Source organism: Hypomesus nipponensis, chromosome 7 (assembly GCF_054491055.1).
Source record: "Hypomesus nipponensis isolate SF chromosome 7, ASM5449105v1, whole genome shotgun sequence".
Classification (NCBI taxonomy): Eukaryota; Metazoa; Chordata; class Actinopteri; order Osmeriformes; family Osmeridae; genus Hypomesus; species Hypomesus nipponensis.
In genome coordinates, this window is record NC_140367.1 from 794,247 (window position 1) to 818,521 (window position 24,275).

The 24,275-nt window shown below is 50.2% G+C and overlaps 3 protein-coding genes across 3 annotated transcripts; 2 read left to right on the forward strand and 1 right to left on the reverse strand.

The window, feature by feature from the left end:
• The first annotated feature begins 102 nt into the window (after positions 1-102).
• On the forward strand, positions 103-3,897 carry alg12 (ALG12 alpha-1,6-mannosyltransferase). Its single transcript, XM_084701820.1, has 9 exons — positions 103-302; positions 451-583; positions 928-1,101; positions 1,431-1,625; positions 1,955-2,057; positions 2,211-2,435; positions 2,662-2,831; positions 3,159-3,234; positions 3,335-3,897. Exons 1-9 carry the CDS (start codon positions 144-146, stop codon positions 3,573-3,575), a joined length of 1,476 nt encoding a protein of 491 aa, XP_084557946.1. The 5' UTR covers positions 103-143; the 3' UTR covers positions 3,576-3,897.
• Positions 3,898-4,309: 412 nt separating this feature from the next.
• zbed4 (zinc finger, BED-type containing 4) lies at positions 4,310-10,983 on the reverse strand. Its single transcript, XM_084701340.1, has 2 exons — positions 10,565-10,983; positions 4,310-9,220 (listed from the first exon to the last, which is right to left on the reverse strand). Exon 2 carries the CDS (start codon positions 9,013-9,015, stop codon positions 5,128-5,130), a length of 3,888 nt encoding a protein of 1,295 aa, XP_084557466.1. The 5' UTR covers positions 9,016-9,220; positions 10,565-10,983; the 3' UTR covers positions 4,310-5,127.
• Positions 10,984-11,332: 349 nt separating this feature from the next.
• On the forward strand, positions 11,333-21,766 carry brd1a (bromodomain containing 1a). Its single transcript, XM_084701341.1, has 15 exons — positions 11,333-11,807; positions 13,198-14,477; positions 14,710-14,885; positions 15,042-15,201; positions 15,326-15,457; positions 15,967-16,095; positions 16,181-16,493; positions 16,671-16,943; positions 17,118-17,504; positions 17,592-17,774; positions 18,239-18,602; positions 18,888-19,021; positions 19,107-19,216; positions 20,206-20,360; positions 20,747-21,766. Exons 2-15 carry the CDS (start codon positions 13,215-13,217, stop codon positions 20,928-20,930), a joined length of 3,963 nt encoding a protein of 1,320 aa, XP_084557467.1. The 5' UTR covers positions 11,333-11,807; positions 13,198-13,214; the 3' UTR covers positions 20,931-21,766.
• Positions 21,767-24,275: the final 2,509 nt, after the last annotated feature.

Here is a 24,275-nt window from a genome sequence, read left to right on the forward strand (position 1 = left end):
AAAATAATTATGAATGCATGTACACTTTTGGAACTGTACCCTTATCAAATGACCAAATTTATTTACATTTTCAAATTGCCTATATGTCACTGTTTTTAGTTCCGCAATAACCGGAAGTTGTTGGGCTTCTGACAGGTCCTGTCATGGCTGAAAAGAGGCATGTTTCTGGCATTCCATTGCTGTTATTGTTCATTTCTACTATATTCCTGCATTTATTTATTTGCCCATTCACTAAAGTCGAAGAGAGTTTCAACTTACAAGCAGTCCATGATATTCTTTATCACAGATTCGATTTTGAAAAGGTAAGGATATGAAATCTCGCTGTAAACAAAGCTAACTTGCTAGGCCATTTAGATCTGCCACAGAGGCAATGAATGGCACCAACACCCAACTGCCAGTAGACCTAAACTCCTCAACTCTAAGCGATGTGTTTCTTTTTCTGCTTCTCAGTATGACCACCATGAGTTTCCCGGAGTGGTTCCAAGAACTTTTCTCGGACCGCTGTTTCTGTCAGCGCTCTGCTCGCCGTTAATTTACGTCCTCTCTCTGCTCGATGCACCGAAGTTCACCACACAATTTATAGGTAGAGTTTACATCTGTTACCTACGACGGCTAGTCAGTCGACGTGCTAGTCTTAGTCCTATTATTATCTGATAATTATGACAGGACAAAATATACACGTTGGATTGATATCTATCAACAAGTCTGAAGTAGCTGTTATCTACTGTACTACAGTCCCAGATATCAGTGTATAGTACACACGAAGCCCGTTCTCCCTGTCTAGTCTGAGGTTATTGTTGCTAAATATTGAAGATATTGGCGCATTTGCAGTATCCTGTTTTTTACATTTACTATTCATACGTTGCTTTGAATAAAAGCGTCTGATAAATGAATAGTATGCTAAATGTAAACATTGGTTTTTCCCAGTCCGGGGGTGTCTGGGGTTGTGTGTTGTGGGGGCGCTATGGCGACTGCAGCGGGAGGTGAGGAAGCAGTTTGGTTCCACGGTGGCGGGCCTGTTCTGCCTGATCTGCTGCTCCCAGTTCCACCTCATGTTCTACAGCAGCAGAACGCTCCCCAACGTGTTCGCTCTGCCTCTAGGTAAGACACACAACACAGCATTAACATGACTCGCTCTGCCCATAGTTAAGACACACAACATACAACATTAACATGACGAACATACAAATATGTCGCATAGGACACTGCTTGCATGGAGACGTAAGTCAAAAGATCTCCGTCTGAATCATTCACTGACTCAACCAGACATCTGTCTGAATCATTCACTGACTCAACCAGAATCTGGAGAAAGTAGCTTTCTCTTGTACAGATCCAGCGATTGATTCATTGCGTTTGATTGATTGATGAATTGACAGAGTGATTAATGGGTGGGATCAGTCCAGTAAAGCTTGTCTTCCTCTCCTGAACAGTGCTGCTGGCGTTTTCCAGCTGGATGGGTCAGCATCTGGCCTGGTTCATCGGCCTGTCTGCCGTGGTCATCATCGTGTTCCGCTCTGACCTCTGCCTCCTCCTGGGTCTCATGCTGATGATGTCACTGCTGAGCAGGAAGCTGGGCTTGGTGCAGCTGTTCCTCCTTGCCATACCTGCTGGCCTGATGTCGCTGGGTGGGCGTTGCCTAGAGACGCACCGTGACAACATGTTGCTACTTAACTGTTGTTACGTCATACTGCTTTAGAGTTTCACCCAGTTCACCTTTCACCTTTGATACAGTGGACCAACATATAGATACACTTACTTTGTACACCCAGGAAGAGCTATGACTCATGGCTAATGTTGTGCTGTCTGTGTATATACATATGTGTGTGTATATTACATTTACATTTAGTCATTTAGCAGACGCTCTTATCCAGAGCGACTTACAGTAAGTACAGGGACATTCCCCTCAGCCATCTGACTCCCTATGTGTGTGTGTATATGTGTGTGTGTGTCCCAGCGGTGAGCGTGGCTGTAGACTCGTTCTTCTGGAGCAGGCTGCTGTGGCCTGAAGGTCAGGTGCTCTGGTACAACACCGTCCTCAACAAGAGCTCCAACTGGGGAATATCCTTCATGTACCTCCCACACACACCAGCTCACACACACACCTGGACACACACCTCATCACACACACCTCGTCACACACACCTGGACACAACACACCTGATCAACCCTACCCGCCCGTCCTGTGTGACCCTTGACCCTCTTCCCCAGTAAACCTCTCCCTTCCTGTGGTACTTCTACTCTGCGGTGCCTCGGGCGCTGGGCAGCTCTGTGCTGCTGCTGCCCCTGGGGCTGCGGGACCGGCGGGCGGGGCTGCTGGCTCTGCCTGTGCTGGGCTTCCTGCTGCTCTACTCCCTGCTGCCCCACAAAGAGCTCCGCTTCGTCATCTACAGCTTCCCCCTGCTCAACCTTCTGGCTGCCAGGGGGGGCTCCTACATGTGGGTGTTGCTGCCACCAGGCTGGAAGAGTGTGTGTGTGTGTGTGGGGGTGTAGGTGGGTGTGTGTCTGAGCGTGTGTGTGTGTGTGTGTATGACTGTAGGTGTTTGGGTGTGCGTGGGAGGCGTGTTGCTCTGAGAGAAACATTGTGTTGTCTAAATGTTCAGGTTGAAATCCCCCCCGTGTAATGTGCTGAATAAAGCCATGCTTGTGTTCCTCCCTCTGCAGCTTGAACAACTACCACAAGTCATGGGTGTTCAAGCTGGGCTCTGGCGTAGTGGTGGGCCACCTGCTGGTCAACGTGCTGTACTCTGGTGTATCCCTGTACGCCTCGCGCCACAACTACCCCGGAGGCCACGCCCTGCTGGAGATGCACGCCACGCTGCCCGCTAGCACAGGTGGAGCCAGGATCAGGGGTTACAGCATTACATGCTTGACTTTAGATCATGAGGTTGCAGGTTCAAATCCTTCCTGTGTGTGTTGTTTTCGAGGAAATGTCTGTCATATTCATACGTTGTTACTATGGTAGACATGCAATACTTCACTGAGAGATAGTCTGTAGAAACACAGTACAGTACAAATACATACTAGAGACACTGAACACATGATTAGACACAACATGCATACCAATGAACAAACAAGGTTTATTTCTGTTCATAACTATTACAGCTGTTTTAGGTATTGTGGTCTACTTCCCTCCTCCCCCCCCCCCCCCCACTGTCTAGATGTTGTGGTCCATGTTGACTCCTACGCAGCTGAGACAGGAATCTCACGCTTCCTGGAACAGAACCCCAACTGGAGGTGAGTGTTCTAGAATGGAACCCCCGAGCCTGGGTGTTCTAAAGCTATTGTGTGTCGCATTCAACTCATTCCGAGTGTTCCTTCCTCTTTTCCTCTTGAGGTATGACAAGAGAGAGGACCTAATGCCGGGCCATCCTGACATGAGGTTGTACACCCATCTGCTGATGGAGGTGAACAGCACTAAGATGGCCCAGCTCAGAGACACTCACAGGGCTGTGTCCTACACCCAGGGCTACAGCAGAACACAGCTCTCCCTCCTCCAGTTCCCTCCTGTCAGCATAGTGCTAGAGAACAAAGTCGTCTTAATGGAGAGGATACAGAACCCTGGGAGAACCGGATGATGTGTGAGGATTGTGGGTTTGTAGTTCTTTTGGGGGGGTATTTGTAGTTTTTTGTATGGTGACCAGAAGCATAGTTGACCTAGTTGTAGGTGGAGTCATGCTTGGGTGTGGATCTTCTAGGTGGTCTCACCTGTTTTGATCTCTCTCCACCTGTCAGTACAACACAAACTAGTCTCACAGGTTTACATGCAGTTCCTGTTCTAACCCTGTCAGCCATGTGCAAACCAGGACCAAATCTGTGTTCATGTTCTCAGGTGGTGGGATTGTCTTTGTGTTGATGCATGTCAAGAACATCATAATTAAAGGCAAAGTTTCATGAGAACATGTTTCATGTATTAATTTCATACAGGAGGGATTTGAAGGATTGAACCAGTGAGCTGTACTTGTCCTCTGAAGGGGTCTGAAGCAGAGAACAGGAATAGTGTGCTGGTAGTGTGCTTTAACCACACCAAGCCTTCCTGTAGAACTGACCTACACTGTTCTGTTGGTCTGAAACAGACACCTGCCCTCCCCCCTCTCTCTCAAACACACACCCTCCCCCCTCTCTCACACACACATCCTTCCCCTCTCACACACCCTCCCCCCTCTCGCGCGCACACACACCCTCCCCCCTCTCTCTTTCACACACACCCTCCCCCCTCTCTCTTTCACACACACACACACACCCTCTTCTCCCCCCTTACCTTCTGGCTGTAGCATACAGCACTTTTTTTTTAAGACAACATTAACAAATATACTTTAGGAAAACCTTTATTTACAAATGACCACAAGATTTGCCTGGCTCCATTCACAATGCTTACACATGTATCAAATTAAGCTCAGAATCATTATTTATAAAAATGTACAGTACAATATTTCAACTTGACAAAAAAAACATAATTTAATCCCTTGGTAATAAACTTAAAATTGTGCTTCAGAGACAACTTGTATATTTCAAACAAAACTGCTTGTTGCGAAAATACAGCAATATCTTACATAATCTTTTAAGAGAAAATTCAGCAAGTAAAAAAAAAAACTATTTCTATATTGACAGTACCATGAGCCACATGTTCACGAGATAATTAAATAACAATAAACTTAAAACATTATCTTTCAATCACAGCATTTGTATTTTGCGCCATGTTTTCACTTAGAAAACAGAATTTCATTTCTATTTTAAGTCATTGTGTAATCAGAAGGACTTATGACATGATTTGCGCATCGTAAAAAATATTTACAGCATTTTGACCTGAAGTAGTTTGTATAAGGCACAAGGAGAGAGACACACAAACGTAGACATAAAAAAAAATAATGTACAGCAACAAATATCAACAAACCCTACAGCTAAACAACCCCTCCCTTCCTGAATAACTGAGTCTGACGAGTAGCTCAGTGTTGACAGTAGTACACACAAATGCAGTTCAGCTAAAAACAAAAGTTCAAATCCTTGTTTGTGTCGGATGAACCCAGCAGTGTTTACATTTTGTTCTCTTTTGTGTAAAAAAAGAAAAAGGGCCGCATTCAACAGTTTTCTGTCATTTGGTCCTTGACATTTTTAAGCAACGGTTCTTTATCAGTATTGAAAATAAATCAAAGGGAGGTTGACCTTGAGAAAGAGGAGGCCCTCCATGTTGTCTAGCAACGGCCTGGGCTGGTTCAGGGCACAGTTCACGGTGGCAGTGCTGAACAGGGTCTCTGCCGGGACGATGCTGGGCGGGCAGCCCACATAGCGCACGGCCACTTTGGCAAGATCCGGCCACTGGAACTTTTTAAGGTTCCAATAGTCGAGGGGGTCACAGCTTTGATCCAGTATGTCCTCTTCCAGATACTCCAGGACGGCCAGCTCAGAGGACTTGGGCCTCTCCTCTTGCTTAATCTTGTGCCTGATGTCTTTCATGAGAGACCAGAGGTTGTCCTTGTTTGAAGGGGAGCTGTCGGGCGAAGTACGGCCTTCGCTGCAGCCGTTGGACAACGTCTTGGTTCCGGTCGAGGTAGAAAGGGACACCTCAAGCTCTCTGATTAGCTCTTGTTTGCATTGCTCCGCCTCTTCCTCCGTGAACAAGGAAGTTTTGTAGCGGGGATCCAGCATGGTGGCCCAGGTGTATCGTGGGTCTTGTAGTGTCGAGGACATCCTGCTGACCATGGAGTCCTTCAGGGACTTCAACATGTTGTCGATGCCCATCGTCTCGTCGAAGAGCATGTCTATCTTCCTGTTGAGGATGTGGATCAGTGGTATGACTTGCCCCAGCGTGGCCGTGCGGCTGCACATCTCACTGCAGGCCACATCGAAGGGTTTTAACGCGTTGCAGACGGACTGCATCACCTCCCACTGGTCGCAGCTGATCATTTCCCTGAAATTGCACTCGATGGACATCTCGTCGATGACCTTCTTCTGCTCCACTAGGCGCTCCAGCATGATGAAGGAGGTCCTCCACTTGGACGGCACGTCCTGGACCAGCTGGTTCTCAGGGAGCTGGTAGACCTGCTGCAGCTGGGACAGCTTCTCCTTGGCTTTGGCCGAGCGCTGCACGCGCTCGCAGATCTTCCTCGCGATGCTCAGCAGGTTCTGAACCATTCTCTGGCTCTTTATGGCTTCGTTCACGATGAGGTCCACGGTGTGGCCAAAACACTGCACGGTCTCGTGCTCCGCGTCCTCCAGGACGATGCGGACGGCGTTGTCGTCGGTCACCGTGAATCCTTTCTTGAGCCCAGAGGAGGTGACCCAGGTGTCCCAGAGGTATTCCAGCTGCTTCTGGATCCTCAGGGAGTCGCGGTCGCCGTCGATGAGCGAGACGCTAAGGAGAGCAGAGCAGTGGAAGTCCTGAGCCTGGGGACGGACGCTGGACTCGTAACATGCCCAGTGGGCCGTGAGAGTCAGATACTCCCTGGTCTGACTGCTGACCCAGACGCTGGTTGTGAAATGGACGACGCTGCTTTCCGCCTCCTTCAGGTGAGTGAGAACGACCTCCTTCACCCTCTCGTACATGTCGGGTATGGCAGTGCTGGTGAAGAAGGAGGAGGACGGCAGGGAATACTGAGGCTGGAGGTATTCCAGTAGCCGGTTCAGGCCGGCGTTCTCCACCAGGGCTGACGGTTGAAGATCCAGTGCAAGCATTTCTGCAATGAGCGTGGTGATTTTTTTGGCAACCGGGTGGAACTCGTCAAACTTCTCACCGTTGTCCTCATACGCGGGCGTGGCATCCATGAGCTCTTGTTTGACGTGAAATTCAGCAGACAGCGCATCACCTGAGTTATTTTTGTTGCTTTCAAGAACGTGTTCGTGAAATCTCTGCATGTGCCTGAAGAGGCAGCTGGTGCCGAGGTTTGTTGTTTTTTTCCCTCGGCTAATTGTGCGGCTACAGTGCAAACAAACCACCTTGGTGGGATCGGAAGGGGATATGGAGAAATGGTTCCACAGTTTTGACGTCTTTTTACTGAACACTGGCAGAGCCAGTGTCTTTTTTTCAACAGCTGGGTTTCTTTCGGTCTCTTTGGGTGAGACTGCGTGGGCGCCGGCAGAGGCGTACGGATGAGAGGAGGGCTCCTCTGGGTTTTTTTGGTTTTTGAGGACGTCGGGGTGACGCCTCATTAGATGCCTCATCAGGCAGCTGGTCCCGAAGTCTCCGCGTTTCCCCCTGCTGATGACGCAGGGGCAGTACCGGCACAAGGCCTTGAGCTGGTCCACCGGAGACACTATGAAGTGGTGCCACACCTCCGACTTGACACGCTTCATGATCTTTTTGTTTTGCTGGAAAACCGAACTTTGGTCCGGATTGAGGCTGGAGCCTTCAGAGAGGTCGAATGGCGATGAGGGGAGAAGGGATTCGTCCCCTTGGAGTCCTTTAAAGGACAGGTTGAGGGAAGACTCCTGCCCTGATAGGTTGACAACATCCTCCGACTCCTCTTTCACTTCCATGTTGTCGTCTGCCTGACGGGGCACTTCGTCTGATATGGTGTCCGGCGAGGACGGGGGGAGGGGAGACTCTTTTTTAATCTCCACGGGATCCTGTGTCTGCGTTCGGGACAGGAGCGTGGGTGGGTAGGTGTAGGGCGGAGGGATATTGGAGCCCTGTCCGTTTTCCTCGATGACAATGTCCTTGTGGGCCCTCCACATGTGTCGGATCAAGCAGCTGGTGCCCAAGTCCTTCCCGTTCTTTCCGCGGCTGAACTCGTTCATGCAGTGGATGCACACTGCTTTGGAGCTGTCTGCCGGGGACAGGTAGAAGTGTTTCCAAACGGCCGACCTCCGCCGAGAGCTGGAGCTTTTGGCTGCAGAAGGCTGGAAGGCTTCAGTCGCCATGTCCATCGCCTCGTCCCCGTGGCTATCGGTGTGTGGCAACGGTGAAACTGCAGCAGAGACGTTTTTGGCGCACTGTTCTAGTTTTGGTTCGAGTTTTGGTAACGCGTCTTTGGACGACGTGTCTGAGCCCTCCGCAGAGGAGGTGGAGGGCGACGCGTGGCTCTGAGAGGGGGTCGAGTTAGCTGCCGGGAGATCTCCGTTTTTTGGTGAGTTTGAGGGAGGTAATAGAGAGGCGGCGAGGGGATTGGTCAGGTGGTTGGAGGAGGAGATGGAGTCGCCGTCCTGCAGAAGCACAGTGGGGTGAGCCCTTCTCACGTGTCTCATCAGACAGCTGGTGCTCAGGTCTTTCTCGTTTTTCCCTCGGCTGAACTCTTTCATACAGTACATACAGATTGCTTTGGTGCTGTCGCGTGGGGAGATACAAAAATGGTTCCAGGCGGGAGATTTTTTTCTGGGGTTGGCGGGGCTCCTCATGGATGAGAGGAGGCTTTGGGTAACCGCGTCCATGGCAACGTCGTACAGGGTACTCGTGTACCCACTCATCAGATTACTGTAATCGTCTGTGTCTCTTGTTGCAAAGGGACCCGACGAGCTGTCGAAAGATAAGCCTTCGTCTCGGACGCCGTCCTCCCCTGTTCCGTTCTGACCCCCCTCCTCCCCTGTTCCGTTCTGACCCCCCTCCCCCTCCTCCTGGATATGTTCATCCGGATCCTCCTCCTTTATCTCCATCGACGTTTTCAGGACGTGTGAAGGAGCAGCAGCCTCTGTCGCCTTGTCTGACACTGTGTCTGACACTGATACCTGCAGATCAACCTGAGGGGGTTCCTCATCTGAAGGCCCCCCCTGAGCAGGGGCCCTAGGTGGCGAGGGGGGGCCAGGTGGCGAGGGGGGGCCAGGTGGCGAGGGGGGGCCAGGTGGCGAGGGGGGGCCAGGTGGCGAGGGGAGACCTGTCTGTGCTGCAGGGAGTCCAAGGGGGGATGGTTTGACCTCTGCGGGGTCCCGAGGGGTCAAGCTGTAGGATTTAAACACGTAGCCGTCCTGGCCTTCGATTTTCAGACAGGTTCCGGTCGCTTCTCTTCTCCTGCTCTCCACGCTGCCCTCTGGCTCTGGGCTCGCTTCCATGTCCTCCCCATCGCGGGAGACGCCATCTTGGCCATCCATCTTGGCAGACCGGGGAGTTCAGCAGGGTTGGGTGGAGGGGGACGGGGAGAACGTCTGGTTTGGCTATCAAAGGCAGTTTGTAAGTGTTTTATGGGTCATGGGTGTTGCTCAGGCAAGTTCGGCCATCAGTGTTTTTATGTGTAGATCAGATGGTGCGTGCATGTCCTCCATTTAATGATGCCCTGCTGGATCCCACTGCTTGGATCTGGAGAGAGAAGGAGAGAGAAGGGAGGGGTAGAGCGAGATAGAGAGTGGAGGGGGGAGGGGCAGAGAGAAGGAGTTCAGAGTGAAAAAGAGAACTTTGAAATTTGGCAATTTGTATTTTTGAAAGTCCAAGTCAAAATAATACTTGTGTTTAGTTCATTCATAAAAACTTTAAACATTCACAGCATGTCTGTTTGCTATTCAGTTCAGGCTGGGATAAATGGACAAACATACCACACCGAATAGCCAAAACCACTGAGACGCATTACTAGGCTACTAGCTATGTTAGTTTAAGTGTTTTCATAAAAATACACGAGGTGAAGGAAATTTAGACAAGATTTATACCAGCCAAACATTTATACCATCTTTTGTCTAAGATAGACTTTTCCCGTAGAATAATTAATTTAAAAAATAATCCCGATAACCACTTCATTTTATAATATGACTTGGCGACATAAGCCGGAACTTAAAAAGGGGTCTTAATAATCAAAATAGATTTTGATTATAGTAGTCCAACTACCACGGCACAGTCTAACACTTAAGATTGAAATTGAGGGTGAATGAGGATACGTTAATGATTCGTGTAGTAGACAGGTCTACAATTAGCAAAAACGCTGAATAGAAACTAAGGTCTTTCTCTGAATTAATAGCAAAGACACAGCTTTGAACTTTTCCGGGTTTGACTAGCTAGCTTTCGACGGGACAGCAAGTGGCTAGTCCACTAGCTAGCAAGCTACAACTACCTTAAATGACTTCGGGTTATAAGGTTATACTGATTGGATAAGGACACAATACCGGATAATATATGGTGGCGCTGTACACATTTTACTGTAACCTTTCATAAATTATATAATATCAGTGACTAGTTTCTTTCATACAAATTGCATTGCTTGGTAGGGGCGGTAGTGACATTAGAAAGACTCCTAGCCTATAGCTAACCCCTGACCTAGCTACGCTACTACTACTAGCGGTCTACACACAACAACAAACACGCACGTAGTTAGCTAGCTAGCTTAGCTTGCTAATCTCCTGTCAAGTGTCACATGGGAACCTAAAAACAGATAACTGGGGAAGGCACAAACTTCACAAACAGATCTTCCTCAATACTGGGACGAGGTAGAGGTGTTTTTGGCAACACACGCGTAGTGATAGTGACTGGACACGGTCAACTAGGCCACACGTACAGGACATGGCTTAGCTAACGTTAGCCAACCTGGCAGAACCCGACTGCCCTGGCCGGAGAACACAAGAACCACACGGAGAACCGAATCAGTCCAGCACTCACGACGACGTTGTCTCAACACGAACCATCCGAAATCGTATTAGAGCTACATAGCATACGTACCATTTGGTCGTGGCGTGTAATCCAAAAGGTTTCGGTTACTAAACAGTTAAATATGACACATTTGATTGATCCGGAGGAGGACCAGTTCGTTGCTTTGTCTCCCGAGCAGCAGAGCTGAAGCAGCTCCACACAGCGTTGGACGGAAGGAACACGCTTTCGTGATGTCACTCGGTTTACGAGCTACAATATGGCGACAGTGTCATAAAAACAAAACAAAACACTCGTGGTTAAAAGACGATTCCTTTGATGTAAACTTTACACTACGGACGAGGTCTGTAAATTGCTACAGGCGCAGGCGCCTAATAACACTACCCCCGTGATCGTATAAAGAGGTTCTGTATTTCCCAACATGATTGTTTATTTGTTTCCCCTTATCTCTGCCCTTAAAATTTCTCCTCCTACCAACGGGGTTTCTTGACCCCAAGGGTCTGAAACAGGGGCGATCAAGTTGTCAGTGTAGGGTGCGGCAGTTTCACAACGTAAAGACTGCCAGAGACTGCGTTGAGATAAATAAATAGGCTACTCTTAGTTAAAGGTTATCACTATTTATGTACAACAAAAATTTAACCGATAGTGTACCGCCATAGTATAGTAATGAATGGATCAAAGTGTCAACAACAACAACAACAAAAACGGACAAACACACCGTAAGGTGTTTTTGTAATTCAACTACAAACAGCCTACTATTTGCGGTGTTTTCTATTGTCGACATGGGTGCTTTGTTCAGAGGCTCTCTCTGGGCAGGGGCCCTGCGGTAATAGCGGGGTGTGTGAAAGGGTGGGGGTCACTGGCTTTTGTGTGTGAAAGGCACCCCCCGCCCCCTAGTAACCACGTTACAAACACAACCTAGCGTCGCTGCTCTACGTATGTTGCGTTCAGCGTGGGGCGGGTGGGACATTCTACCGAAGCGCATTGTTGTGTTGGGGGATGCGGATCCGACAGCAGCAGCCCTGTACGAACCAATTGAAGCCTTCCGCGCTAGGAAGCGAATATTTCACACCCATGAATCTGTCATAAAGTACAGCGTTTATGCTCATGGTAAACCGCATTTCAACAGCTTCTGAGACGCCAAACGCACTAAACTTTGAACTCATATTTTATGTCTGAATAGCTCAAGCATTGCCCGTTGGATGAGAACATTGCGTACGGAATCCCAGTCTCTTTTGAGCAGGCCGTATCGCCATTGCTTTGAAAGACTGCTGGTGACACACTACCCACGGCTAGCAAAGCTGTCTGAACCGAGGTAAGCTTTGCGTGTTTTTGTTTATATTTTGTACCATGCATTCACGGGCAAATAGCGGAGATATATTCCAAATTCCGTGCTTAACAGCCAACCAGCTTCAATCTGCATTGCCAGCTAACTTGCTAACATATCAAACTAGCTACATGTTTAAAGCCCCATTGCCCGTTCTACTGACGCCATTTGGTCGTTTCCTAGCTAGTTGAAGCTAGCTTGCAAATGTTATTGTTCGGAATTCGCTTCTGGCTTCCCGTGCCTGCTGTGGGCAGTGAAAGATCCATCGCTTTTGTGATGAACCAGTGTTGCAATGGTAGGAAAGCTTTACACCAGAGACTTGCTATCCATACACGTCCAGTTAAATGCCACCACTACTTAAACATAACATAGATATGACTCTGCCATTAGTTTACAGAAGTAGTCATAACCCTCGGTATTGCATTGTTTATTTTACCAACATCTCAACTCAAAACATTTTCCTCTTACTTTCCCAACTTTCCCGATTGTTTTGAATCTCTCGGAGTGAAAACGCCCCTTATCCAGACCAAAGCCTGGACGCTGAGATTGAATGAAATGTGTTAAGTTCTGCTGTTATCTTGACAGTTGAATCCACTGCGGGGGGAAGTGGCAGCGGTTATCGCGGAAGGAAACCTATGTTTATCTCTGCAACACAAACCAGACATGTAGCTTATCATTATCACACCTATATGCTTTTAAGTGGCACATTTTAGTTACTAAGTGCCCCCCCCGTCGACCCCCCCCCCCCCCCGTCGACCCCCCCCCCCCACACACACACACACGCACATGTTAATAGCTTTTAAAGCAAATCAATGTTGAATGGCCTTGCACTGTAATGTTACCCCCCCAACCCCCAACAACCCCCCCCCAGGCAATTTCATCCACTCTGGATCAGCAGTGAGATGGAAGGGCAGCCTTTTAAATTGTTCAGTCAATGGTGCTTGGTTGTGTTATGGAGTTGTGGATTAATGCTTGCATGATATATAGGATTGCTCCATCTGTACACATGCCTTGTCAGTTACATGTCTACTTCCTGGTTGCTCTTACCGTCTACCTTGACTGAACCAATCAGATTGTTTCCTCAGCTGAACCTTACTCTGCTTCCTGTCTGCCTCCCTGTGTTTTCTCACTTGCATGTCTATTTCCTGGTTGTCGTTATCATCACTACCTGGATTGAACCAATCGGTGTTTTCTCTACTCTGCTTCCTGTGTGTCTCTCCTCTCTCCGTTTACCCAACTTCCTGTTTTTTCCCTTCCCATCTCTCAGTTTCATGCCCTCTGATCCTGACCAATCAGGACCTGACACTCAACTCTTCCTCACCTCCTTGCTCCTTGCTGTCCTCTCACTCTTCCTGACTTCCCGTCTGCCTCTCCTCAGCTGCCGTCGCCTTTGTGATGAGGAGGAAGTCCCGTCACCCCCGGACCCCCGTCCCCCAGCGCCCCCCTCAGCGGCCCCCCTCCCCCATCCAGCCGTCTCCCAACAAGCACACCCTGACCTACGCCCAGGCCCAGCGGCAGGTGGAGGTGGAGGTGGCTGGGCGAACGCACCGACTCAGCATCTACGACAAGCTGGAGGTGGTCTCGGACGATGACCCTGTCTCCCAGGAGATCCTGGAGTGCAACAGCAATAAGGAGAACTCCCAGCAGCTCCAGCGGGCGCCGCTCCGCTCCGCCCGGCTGAAGAAGAACCAGGAGAGGAGAAACGCTGCCGCCGCCATGGCTGCTCCCGCCCCCTCCGCTCCTGGGGGGAACTCTCGAGGGGGAGGAGGAGGGGGGGGAGCACAGACTGGCCCAGCCCTGCCTGAACCCAAGCTCCGCAGGGTGGAGTACAACCTCCCAACTGTTCCCCGGAGGCCCTCCTCGCTGTACCGCTACGAGGAGAAGACGGAGGAGGAGCAGGACGAGGAGGTGGAGTATGACCTGGACGAAGAGGACCACGCCTGGCTGGAGCTGGTGAACGAGAGGAGGAGGAGCGAGGGCGTGGGGCAGGTCTCCCACGGCGTCTTCGAGTTCCTGCTCGACCGCTTTGAGAAGGAGGCGCACGCGGAGAGCGTGGCGCGGGGCGGGGGAGGCGCGGGGGCCGTGGACGAGGACGCCGTGTGCTGCGTGTGTTCAGATGGCGAGTGCTACAACAGCAACGCCATCCTCTTCTGCGACGCCTGCAACATGGCGGTCCACCAGGACTGCTACGGGGTCCCCTACATCCCAGAGGGCCAGTGGCTCTGCCGACACTGCCTCCACGCCTCCCGCCAGCCCGCCTCCTGCATCCTCTGCCCCAACCGGGGCGGGGCGGTGAAGCGCACCGAGGATGGGCGCTGGGGTCACGTGGTGTGTGCTCTGTGGGTCCCCGAGGTGGGCTTCTCCAACAGCACCTTCCTGGAGCCCATCGACGGCGTGGAGAACATCCCTCCAGCGCGCTGGAAGCTCACCTGCTACCTGTGTAAGCAGCGCGGCGCTGGAGCCTGCATCCAGTGCCACAAGGCCAACTGCTACACAGCCTTCCACGCCAGCTGCTCCCAGAGAGCCGGCTTGCTCATGAAGATGGAGACCATCAGGGAGGGGGGCGGAGACGCCAGCTTCTCCGTGAAGAAGACGGCGTACTGCGGCGCTCACTCCCCCAGCAGCACTCCCCGCAGGCCGCTGACCGTCTATGACGAGGTCAGGACTGTTTACTCTCTTTACGTGACGATTAGATCCAGGATCAGTGAGTGTGTATTTGTAACGCTGTTTTGGTGGTCTGTATTTTCCAGACGCTACCAGGCACAGTACAATAACAATAAATACTGCAGCATTGTTAACAATAACATTTGGATTACAGTAGCTAGCTAATTAAGGTATGACAAACAAAACAATTGTACTACTGGGCTATAATAACATCTCCACTCATCAGATCCCGCCCAGGAACGGCGTCTGTAGGCGAAGAGGCGGGGTGAAGAGGGGCAGGGGGAGGGGGAGGGGCCGTGGGAGGTCGAAGGTCAAGCAGAAGAAGAAGAAGAGCAGGAAGGTGGAGGCTGAGCCAGAGGAAGTGACATCACCACTTCCTGTCCCTTGCTTATCCTCTGAGAGGTGAGTTTCTCTGGCTGAGATTAAGAACAACGTAGAACTAACTTGAGTAACGATCTAGTGAACGTATAAAAAATAAAAAAACATATACCTTAACCTATAACTTAACCTTTTTCTGTATCTCTTCACTCCCATAATGTCCCGCGTCTGTGTGGCCAGGTTGAGCAGCATCCTGAACCAGGTGTCGGTGCAGAGGAAGAGGGCCTTCGTGGGGCTGGTGCTGAGCTACTGGGGCCTGAAGAGGCAGGCCAGGAATGGAGCGCCGCTGATCAGACGGCTGCTCTCCAGCCAACAGGGCCAGAAGACTGCCCAGCTGCCGGTCAGTCTGCCTGCCTGCCTGCCTGTCTGTCAGTCAGTCAGTCTGCCTGCCTATTTGCCAGTCAGTCAGTCCCAGTCTGTGTATTGATATAGACCTGTGTGTGTGTGCGTGCGTGTGTGTGCAGAGGCAGAGTGAGGAGGAGTGCCAGGAGCTGAGGCAGAGGTTGAAGGCGTGGCATGGTCTGAGACACGACCTGGAGAGAACCAGACTGCTGCTAGAGCTGGTCCACAAGAGGGAGAAGATCAAGAGGGAGGAGGTAGGACTGCCTGTCTGTCTGTCTGTCTGCCTGTCTCTCTGTCTGCCTGTCTGCCTGTCTGTCTGTCTGTCTGCCTGTCTGTCTGTCTGTCTGTCTGTCTGTCTGTCTGTCTGTCTGTCTGTCTGTCTGCCTCTCTGTCTGCCTCTCTGTCTGCCTCTCTGTCTGCCTCTCTGTCTGCCTCTCTGTCTGCCTCTCTGTCTGCCTCTCTGTCTGTCTGCCTCTGCCTGTCTGTTTGCCTGTCTGTCTACCTGCCTCTCTGTCTTCCTATTCTGTCTGCCTGTCTGTCTACTTGCCTCTCTGTCTGCCTGTCTGTCTGCCACTCTGCCCGTCTCTCTCTCTGAGGGAGGTAGGAGCCCTGCCCGTCTCTCTCTCTGAGGGAGGTAGGAGCCCTGCCCGTCTCTCTCTCTGAGGTAGGTAGGAGCCCTGCCCGTCTCTCTCTCTGAGGGAGGTAGGAGCCCTGCCCGTCTCTTTTCTCTCCTTCAGTACCTCCCTGCTCCTCCCCCCTGCAGGTGAGGCTGCAGCAGAGCCTGCTGGAGATGCAGCTGGCCCCCTTTACCCTGCTGCTCAGGGCCCTGCTGGACCAGCTGCAGGACCGGGACCAGGCCCGCATCTTCACCCAGCCCGTCGACACCTCAGAGGTGGGGAGGGAGTTTGGAGGGGGAGGAGGGGAAGAAAGAGAGAGGGAAGTCGAGAGAGAGACGTAACCCTGTGCCCCTGGACCAGGTTCCAGACTACCTGGACATCATCCAGAACCCCATGGACTTCTCCACCATGAGGCAGCGCGTGGACGCGCAGGCCTACTCCTCGCTGGACAGCTTCGAGGCCGACTTCAACCTCATCGTGGCCAACTGCCTGAAGTACAACTCCAAGGACACGTACTTCTGGCGTGCCGGTGTCCGTCTGCGGGACCAGGGCGGCGCCGTGCTGAGGAAGGCTCGCCGAGACGCCCAGAGGATCGGCTTTGACGTCACCAGCGGGATGCTGCTACCTACGCCACCCAAGATTGAGGCTCCGCCCACCTTCTCCTGGGAGGACGGTGAGGACATGAAGGAGACTACTTTGTTCAGGGACATGTTGGCTATCAAGTTAGGTTTCTAAGCCTGAAACTTCAGTGTGAAACTGTACATATGTAACTGTACATAATTCGAGGCATGTATATAACTGTGTGTAACCCTATCAGTGTGTGTGTGTGACGCTCTGCCCTCTGTCTCAGTGGACCGTCTCCTGGTGGCGTCCCAGCGGCGACACCTCTCCCCAGAGGAGCAGCTGCAGCAGCTGCTGGAGAGGCTGGACCAGACCAGCGCCGTGAAGGCCTCACCCTCCCGCTCCAGACGCCTCAAGCTGCTGAAGAAGGCCATCAACGAGGTCCGCAGCGAGGCCAGCCTGCAGAGGGTGCTCCCCTCACACTCCTCCTCCTCCCTCCTTCAGCGGGGGAGACCCCCTGGGGAGGAGGAAGAGGCCAGCAGTCCCCATGGTGATGACGAGGGTGAGTACTCACCGACCGGAGAGACGGGAGAGGAGAGAGACCCAGGTGCTCCAGAGGGGGAGACTTCTGACTGACACCCCGGGGACGAGGGAGGGAGGGGGAGGGAGGGAGGGAGGGAGAGATATGACATGTTTATGACGCCTTTGTTTCTCTGCTCTCTCTGCCTCCCTCCAGGTGACAAGTCTCTACCTCCTAAACTGGAGCCCTCTGACTGTCTACCTCCCCCCCCCGCGTCAGAGCGAGACTCCGAGCCCCCCACTCTCAAGCCCATAGCCCCCCACGCCCCCACACCCAGCCCTAGACGGGTTACATTCGACGGGAAGGTCAGCAACGCCCCCCCTCACAGCCGTCTAAATGGCCACTCCCACCCCCACCCGCTGTCCCAGGATGCAGTGCTGCTGTCAGAAGGGGACGTGAGCGTGGTGGCCACTTCCACCTTGGCCCCGCCCTCAGGCACCGTCAACAGACGCACCGCCGTGCTCTTCCGCAAGTCCAAGAGCAGCAGCCCACGCAAGGCTCCGCCTCCTGGGGGAGGGGGAGGGGGAGGAGGGTCAGGAGGAGGTGGAGGAGGAGGAGGGGGAGGAGTAGGAGGAGTAGGAGGAGTAGGAGTAGTAGGAGGAGGAGGAGGAGGAGGAGGAGGAGGAGGAGGGGACAGTGGAGGAGAGGAGGCCAAAGAGGAATGCTCTCAGCTAGGCAGCAGCAGCTTCCTGTCGGTGGTGATCCCCAGGCTGGAGACTCTGCTTCAGGGCAGGAAGCGCAGTCACAGCGCCTGTAAGACAGGGGGCGCCGGAGAGGAGCAGGGGGAGGTTCCCATCAAACGCCTCGACACAGGTAAACACTGACTCTGGTATACAAAACTTTGTGTGTGAAAAAAATTGTTCTTTCAATGGTTCAAGTTTTTAAAGCTTGAAAAACAATTTTAAACTTTCATGGAAAAAACGTTTAGAAAAAAAGCTTTCAAAGGTTTGAAAAAAGTTAAGTTATAAAAGCAATTGGGGGAAAAAGGTTTTGTTCAACCGTTGTTCATAGGAAAATGATTAACCATAATATCCCTTTTTAGAGAGTAAGAACAGAAACACTTGGTGTAGCTCAGCCTTTATGCTCACAAAACCAAGACGTTTTGAATGGCGGTTAATAGTAAAATAGGTTAATCGCTTCATCCCTACTCAGGTAAACAACAACACTAACTCGGGTAAACAACAACATTCTCAGTACAACAAGATACCAACTTGGGTAAGAAATCAATAGCGGTGAAATATGGGAAGAAGGCTAGTTGAGTGTTTAATCTCCCCCAGGGCTGACCAACGGCTTTCTGGAGAAGGAGGAAGGGGAGGAGGAGCTGGTGTCCAGGAGGAGTCTGGAGGAGAAGGAGAAGGAGGAGGAGCTGGTGTCCAGGAGGAGTCTGGAGGACCTGGTGTCCAGGAGGAGTCTGGACGAGAAGGAGGAGGAGGAGGAGCTGGTGTCCAGGAGGAGTCTGGAAGAGGAGGACCTGGTGTCCAGGAGGAGTCTGGAGAACGAGGAGGAGGAGGAGCTGGTGTCCAGGAGGAGTCTGGAGAACGAGGAGGAGGAGCTGGTGTCCAGGAGGAGTCTGGAGCCCCGAAGACGATGGGCCTCAGAGTCCAGCATCTCCTTCAGCAGCAGCATGCCTGGAAGCACCAGGTACCGCCTCCTCTCTCTTCCTGGTGTCTATCCCTGGTCTCTCTCCCTGGTCTCTCTCCTTGGTCTCTCTCCCTGGTCTCTATCCCTGGTCTCTCTCCTTGGTCTCTCCCTGGTCTCTCCCTGGTCTCTCTCCCTGGTCTCTCTCCCTGGTCTCTCTCCCTGGTCTCTCTCCCTGGTCTCTCTCCCTGGTCTCTCTCCTTGGTCTCTCCCTGGTCTTTTCCTGGTCTCTATCTATCTTGTCTCTCTCTGATCTCTATATTGTCTCTCTGATCTCTGTCCCTTCAGCTCCCTGCTGCGCCTCCCTCCCTGTGGGAAGGGCAAGCCGGCGCTGGTGCGCAGGAGCACCGTGGACGACAAGAGCGAGCTGATTGCCTGCATCCAGAACGGCAACTTTGCCCGCGCTGCCAGGATTGCTGCTGGTAGGATGCCGGGCACACTACAATCATTATTATTGTTTATTTTAAGTGTCATTATATAGTATATATATGTATATATATATTCCAGAGGTGGGTAATAGCAGTATCTGGATGCCTGCTAGTGCTGCTGCTGTGGTGCTGGAGCCTCTGAAATTGGTCTGGGCCAAGTGCAGTGGATACCCCTCCTACCCCGCCCTGGTGAGTTAGTTACCCCTCCTACCCCGCCCTGGTGAGTTAGTTACCCCTCCTACCCCGCCCTGGTGAGTTAGTTACCCCTCCTACCCCGCCCTGGTGAGTTAGTTACCCCTCCTACCCCGCCCTGGTGAGTTAGTTACCCCTCCTACCCCGCCCTGGTGAGTTAGTTACCCCTCCTACCCCGCCCTGGTGAGTTAGTTACCCCTCCTACCCCGCCCTGGTGAGTTAGTTACCCCTCCTACCCCGCCCTGGTGAGTTAGTTACTAGTGCTGTCAAATGATTAAAATGTTTAATTAGATTAATGTCAGAGTTAGCTCGTGCTTAATCCCAAATAATTGCACATTTTTATCAATTCTAAATGTCCCTTGATTTCTTTTCGTCCCATAATTTCTTCTCATTTTAATGCTCTTATCAACATGGAAAAGTGGATGGGCGTATCTAGCCCTATTTTGGGGGGGGCTGGAGCCCCAAAAGTTTCATTAGCCCCCCAAAATGTAAATTTTCATATTTTAAATCAAAATGTGTTAATTTCTCTTCCTAAAACCCACTAGAGGACACTATTTAAAAGGATATTTTCAAAAATGTCTTTCCCCAGACCCCCCCCAGTTTTGCTGGGTCACAGGAAAAATTATAGGTTTTATCAGGGGGCTGAGCCCCCCCAAAAGTGGGAACCGAGATTGGCCCCTGGAAAAGTGGATTGGATTGCTTGGTGCAAATGTTTTATTTTAATTTTTTAAACAACATGGCAATCGCTTGGCTTTGACGAGGGGGCAAAGAATTTGAAAAGGTGTTGTAGTTTTTCTAACGTCAGTAGTTGTTGCAACAGCATGTGAAAAAAACTACAAAGTTTGCTAGGCAAAAAAGAACATAAATCTTGCAATAAAAATGTTTACGTTGTTAAAATGGGTTTACGTTAACGCAGTTCATAATGCGTTTAACTGGCAGCACTATTAATGACCCCTCTCTGCCCCCCTCTCTGCCCCCCTCCCCAGATCATCGACCCCCTCATGCCCCGTGCGGGGTGCCAGCATAACGGGGTGTCCATCCCGACGCCTCCCCTGGAGGTGCTGAAGGTGGGGGAGCAGATGAAGCAGAAGGCTGAGGACACACTCTTCCTCGTCCTCTTCTTCGACAACAAACGCAGCTGGTGAGAAGCCTGTCTGTCTGCTTGTCCTGTCTGCTTGTCCTGTCTGTCTGCCTGTCTACCTGCCTGTCTACCTGCCTGTCTGCTTGTCCTGTCTGCTTGTCCTGTCTGCTTGTCCTGTCTGTCTGCCTGCCGGCCTATCTGTCTGCTTGTCCTGTCTGCTTGTCCTGTCTGTCTGTCTGTCTGCCTGTCTGCTTGTCCTGTCTGTCTGCCTGCCTGCCTATCTGTCTGCTTGTCCTGTCTGCCTGCCTGCCTACCTGTCTGTCTGTCTGTCTGCCTGTCTGTCTGCTTGTCCTGTCTGTCTTTCTCTCTCTGTGTATGTCTCTCTCTCTGTGTGTCTCCCACGCATGGTAACGTGCTGAGCTGAGCATGGTGTGTCTGTCCTCTAGGCAGTGGCTCCCCAGGTCCAAGATGGTTCCCCTGGGCGTGGACAAGACCGTGGACAAGATCAAGCTGATGGAGGGTCGCTCCTCCAGCATCCGCAAGGCGGTGCTCACAGCCTTCAGCCGCGCCCGGAGCCACCTCAGTGTGGTCCAGGACCAGCCCGACAGCGACCTCAGCGACGTGGACTAACACACACACACACGGACGCACACACACGGACGCACACACACACACACACACACACACACACAGACGCACACTTCCTCTGTGTCATTTCCACCCCAGATGAACTTTTATAACCTTGCACCCTTGATAATATCGGACACTAACTTATTTTGTAGATTTGAGGAACAAAACAATATGATGGGTACAGAGAACGACTTTTTGTAGTATTTATAAATATATTTTTTGCTGAATCATGTTCTGACTGGGCTGTGTTCTCTGTGTCCTTTGCTGTAAACCTGAACAGTGTGTGCATATAGTACACACACACACACACACACACCCTGTTATGATCAAACATGGCAAAGAGACCCCTGCTTTCTAAGTATTTTCCATACTCGTCCAGGTGATGTTTTTTTAAGTGTTAAGTTAAAGTTATTGAGAGTTTAAAAGTGTTTCAATTTGGCATTCTTTTTTTTTCTTTTTCATCAAGTGAAATCACTTTTTTTATGATGGTGTTGACTATATTTTTGTTGATACATACTGTGTTTTATGATTAAGTATATATCCTTATGTTACACTGTGTCACAGGGCATGTCGTTGTTATGGAAACCAGAAGTGCGCTGTTCTCAAGAAACCAAAAGAAAAAATGCTGCCCAGAAATATATATAAAAAGAAGTTTATACTAATGTTGGTGTGTGTGTGCGTGAGAGAGAGAGTGTGAGAGAGAACGTTATTGCAAAACAAACATATTTTTTACATCCTGACTGATTGACTGTTACCAGAGCCCTTGATGGTAGATGTGTTAATTTATTGTAAAATATTTTGGACAAAAAAAAGCTCATAAATCAGTAAAATATCAACTTTTGTTGCCTTCTTTTGAGTTGCTTATGGTGAATTTCACAATTGAATCTTCACATTACATTTGTTATTGTAAATGCATACTGATGTACTTAGACTATGTACTGGGTAGCATTGGGAATTGTTTTGGAATTTCAATTTTTTTATACTTTATATTAGACTTTTGTTGACTTTTTGTATATTTGACTTTTGATCTGGCCATGTCGGCTCTGGCCGTGACTTAGTTTCTTTTGTTAAGGAAACGCTGTTAATAAAGAAATCCAGATTTGAAATCGTGAAGACTTGTTCCGGCAGTTTCGTCACCTGAGGTTTGGTCTCTTGCTGAATGTTAATGATAATTATAATATATTTTATTTGTAATTCGGTTTTTGGTTAGAGAAGCGGCGAACAAGCCACGACAACGTCCTCTCTTTTCTTCACAATTCTCTCATTAACTAACACACGCACACGCACACGCACACACACACACACACGTACACACACACACACACACACACACAAACACCATCCTTATTCAGTAGCCTACTGGTTTGTCGTTCCCGTTGATATTAAAAACGTACTCTAACATAGAAGTCCGTTCCAGTTCCGGGAGATGACTCGCATTACCAGCAAAGACCACAAGAAAGCGCTGTTGCTTCATTCTAGTGATGGGAAGTTCGGATCATTTTACTGATTCGGTTCTTTGAATCTCGTTCAGTAAAATGAACAAATCTTTTTTCGAGTCATTCGTTCATTTCAAAGGGGGGAGGGGGGCATTAAAATAATGTATCATAAAAGTTTGTATGATTTGGTCATTTATTATCACACTAGCATTTAATTATCACGGAAAAAAATTACATTGCACTAAACTGTAAGTGTAAATGTAAAGTGAAAATGACAAAACCAGTCAGTATGATGACTTGAGCAAATATCATTCACGTCTTACTAAAATAGCGGCCACACGAAAGGGAATAAGGAAACTGTTTCCTCTACAAAAAAATACAATGCGGGTCACGTGAAAAATGATCCAAAGACTCGTAGAAAGACCGAGTCGGGAAATGAACGAATCGTTCGTTTCCTCAAGCTACCAGTACAGAGCCTATGCAGGTAACGTGAAAAATGATCCAAAGACTCGTACCCGAAGACCGAACGAATCGTTCACGAACGACACATCACTACTTCATTCTCTTTGCGAAGACAGCTCACCAACGGCAATAGCTCCGGTTTGACAACCCTACAGGTGTGTTTTACCACTCCACAACGACATGTACTCGGTGTGAAGTTCGACATTTTTAAAGCATTGCTTTCAGAACTTCTAAAAAGAGAGGGAGGGGGTGGATGGCTGTGACTCTGGTCTATTGTAAGCTATGGCGACGCCAACCGCTAAATCACCTCATTCTCCCGCCGATTTGCGTTGATGAATATGTAAAACGGAAGTTTCTTCGAGGCGCACGAATCCAATTGTTTGTTTCGGTTGGTGTCCACAGGTAGACACGGTCATATGCTAAAGAGATGCTAATGTCCCTGCAATGTCTCGCACTAACGGCGGCCCACCGTCGAGTGTCACTTCTTTAATACGGATAAAACTAATGGCATCAAACCCGCAGCTGTCTATCCCGCTGTCTATCAACCGAACAATCAGCTCCTAATGGAGCGTTGAGGTAAACAGACAGGTGTGTGTGTGTGTGTGTGTGTGTCGGAGGAGGACAGGGAGTCAAGCGTGAATATCAATATCTCCACATCAGCGTCCTCATTCGACTTTGACAGAGTTGAGGGGAGCTAATGAATGTTTCCACGCGGTTGGAGCAAGGCTTCTGGACGTTGGACCGCTCGGGGCTCTGTAATGTCGTGTTTGGTCGGAGCCACTTCCTGATGTTACAGCCCAACGACTGAAAGGTTTTGACTTATAACATGGCGAAGGTTCGTTTTTAAATGTTCAAGAATTGAGGATGAGGCCCTTAAACGATTTGCCGCTTTCATAAAGTATGTATAATGAAAGCTATGCCACCTGATCTATATTACGTGTCACCTCCATCTCTACCAGATGTGTACAGTGTAACAGATGTTACGCGTTATTTACGCTGGTCATGCTTACAGGCACCACTTTAAAGCATTCAGACCTTCAGGCGGATGTTAAGTTTTAAACAAGGAAACTGCATTTGAAAGTGTTTTGGTTTGTCTCATGTAACTTTAACACCGCGGTTCAGATTTTGTGAAAAAAATCCATGTCTTAAATGATAACATAGAGAGAGAGGGGGGGGGGGAGAGAGAAAGGGAGGGGGGGGGGTAGAGAGAGGGAAACAAATGGATGAGAGAGAAGGGGGGAGAGGACAAGCTTGAGGATGGGATAGTGTAGTTAATCTGGGGTCAGATGGCTGAGTGGTTAGGGAATCGAGCTAGTAATCAGAAGGTTGCTGGTTCGATTCCTGGTCGTGCAAAAATGACGTTGTGTCCTTGGGCAAGGCACTTCACCCTACTTGCCTCGGGGAGAATGTCCCTGTACTTACTGTAAGTCGCTCTGCATAGCCCTCC

Coding starts and splice junctions, on each gene's coding strand:
- zbed4 (XM_084701340.1), bottom strand. CDS start 9,015: ATGGATGGCCAAGATGGCGTCTCCCGCGATGGGGAGGACATGGAAGCG.
- brd1a (XM_084701341.1), top strand. CDS start 13,215: ATGAGGAGGAAGTCCCGTCACCCCCGGACCCCCGTCCCCCAGCGCCCC. Junction 18,603..18,887: donor AGCATGCCTGGAAGCACCAG/GTACCGCCTCCT, acceptor CTGTCCCTTCAG/CTCCCTGCTGCGCCTCCCTC. Junction 19,022..19,106: donor CGCTGCCAGGATTGCTGCTG/GTAGGATGCCGG, acceptor TATATATTCCAG/AGGTGGGTAATAGCAGTATC.
- alg12 (XM_084701820.1), top strand. CDS start 144: ATGGCTGAAAAGAGGCATGTTTCTGGCATTCCATTGCTGTTATTGTTC. Junction 1,102..1,430: donor CGTGTTCGCTCTGCCTCTAG/GTAAGACACACA, acceptor TCTCCTGAACAG/TGCTGCTGGCGTTTTCCAGC. Junction 2,436..2,661: donor GCCAGGGGGGGCTCCTACAT/GTGGGTGTTGCT, acceptor CTCCCTCTGCAG/CTTGAACAACTACCACAAGT.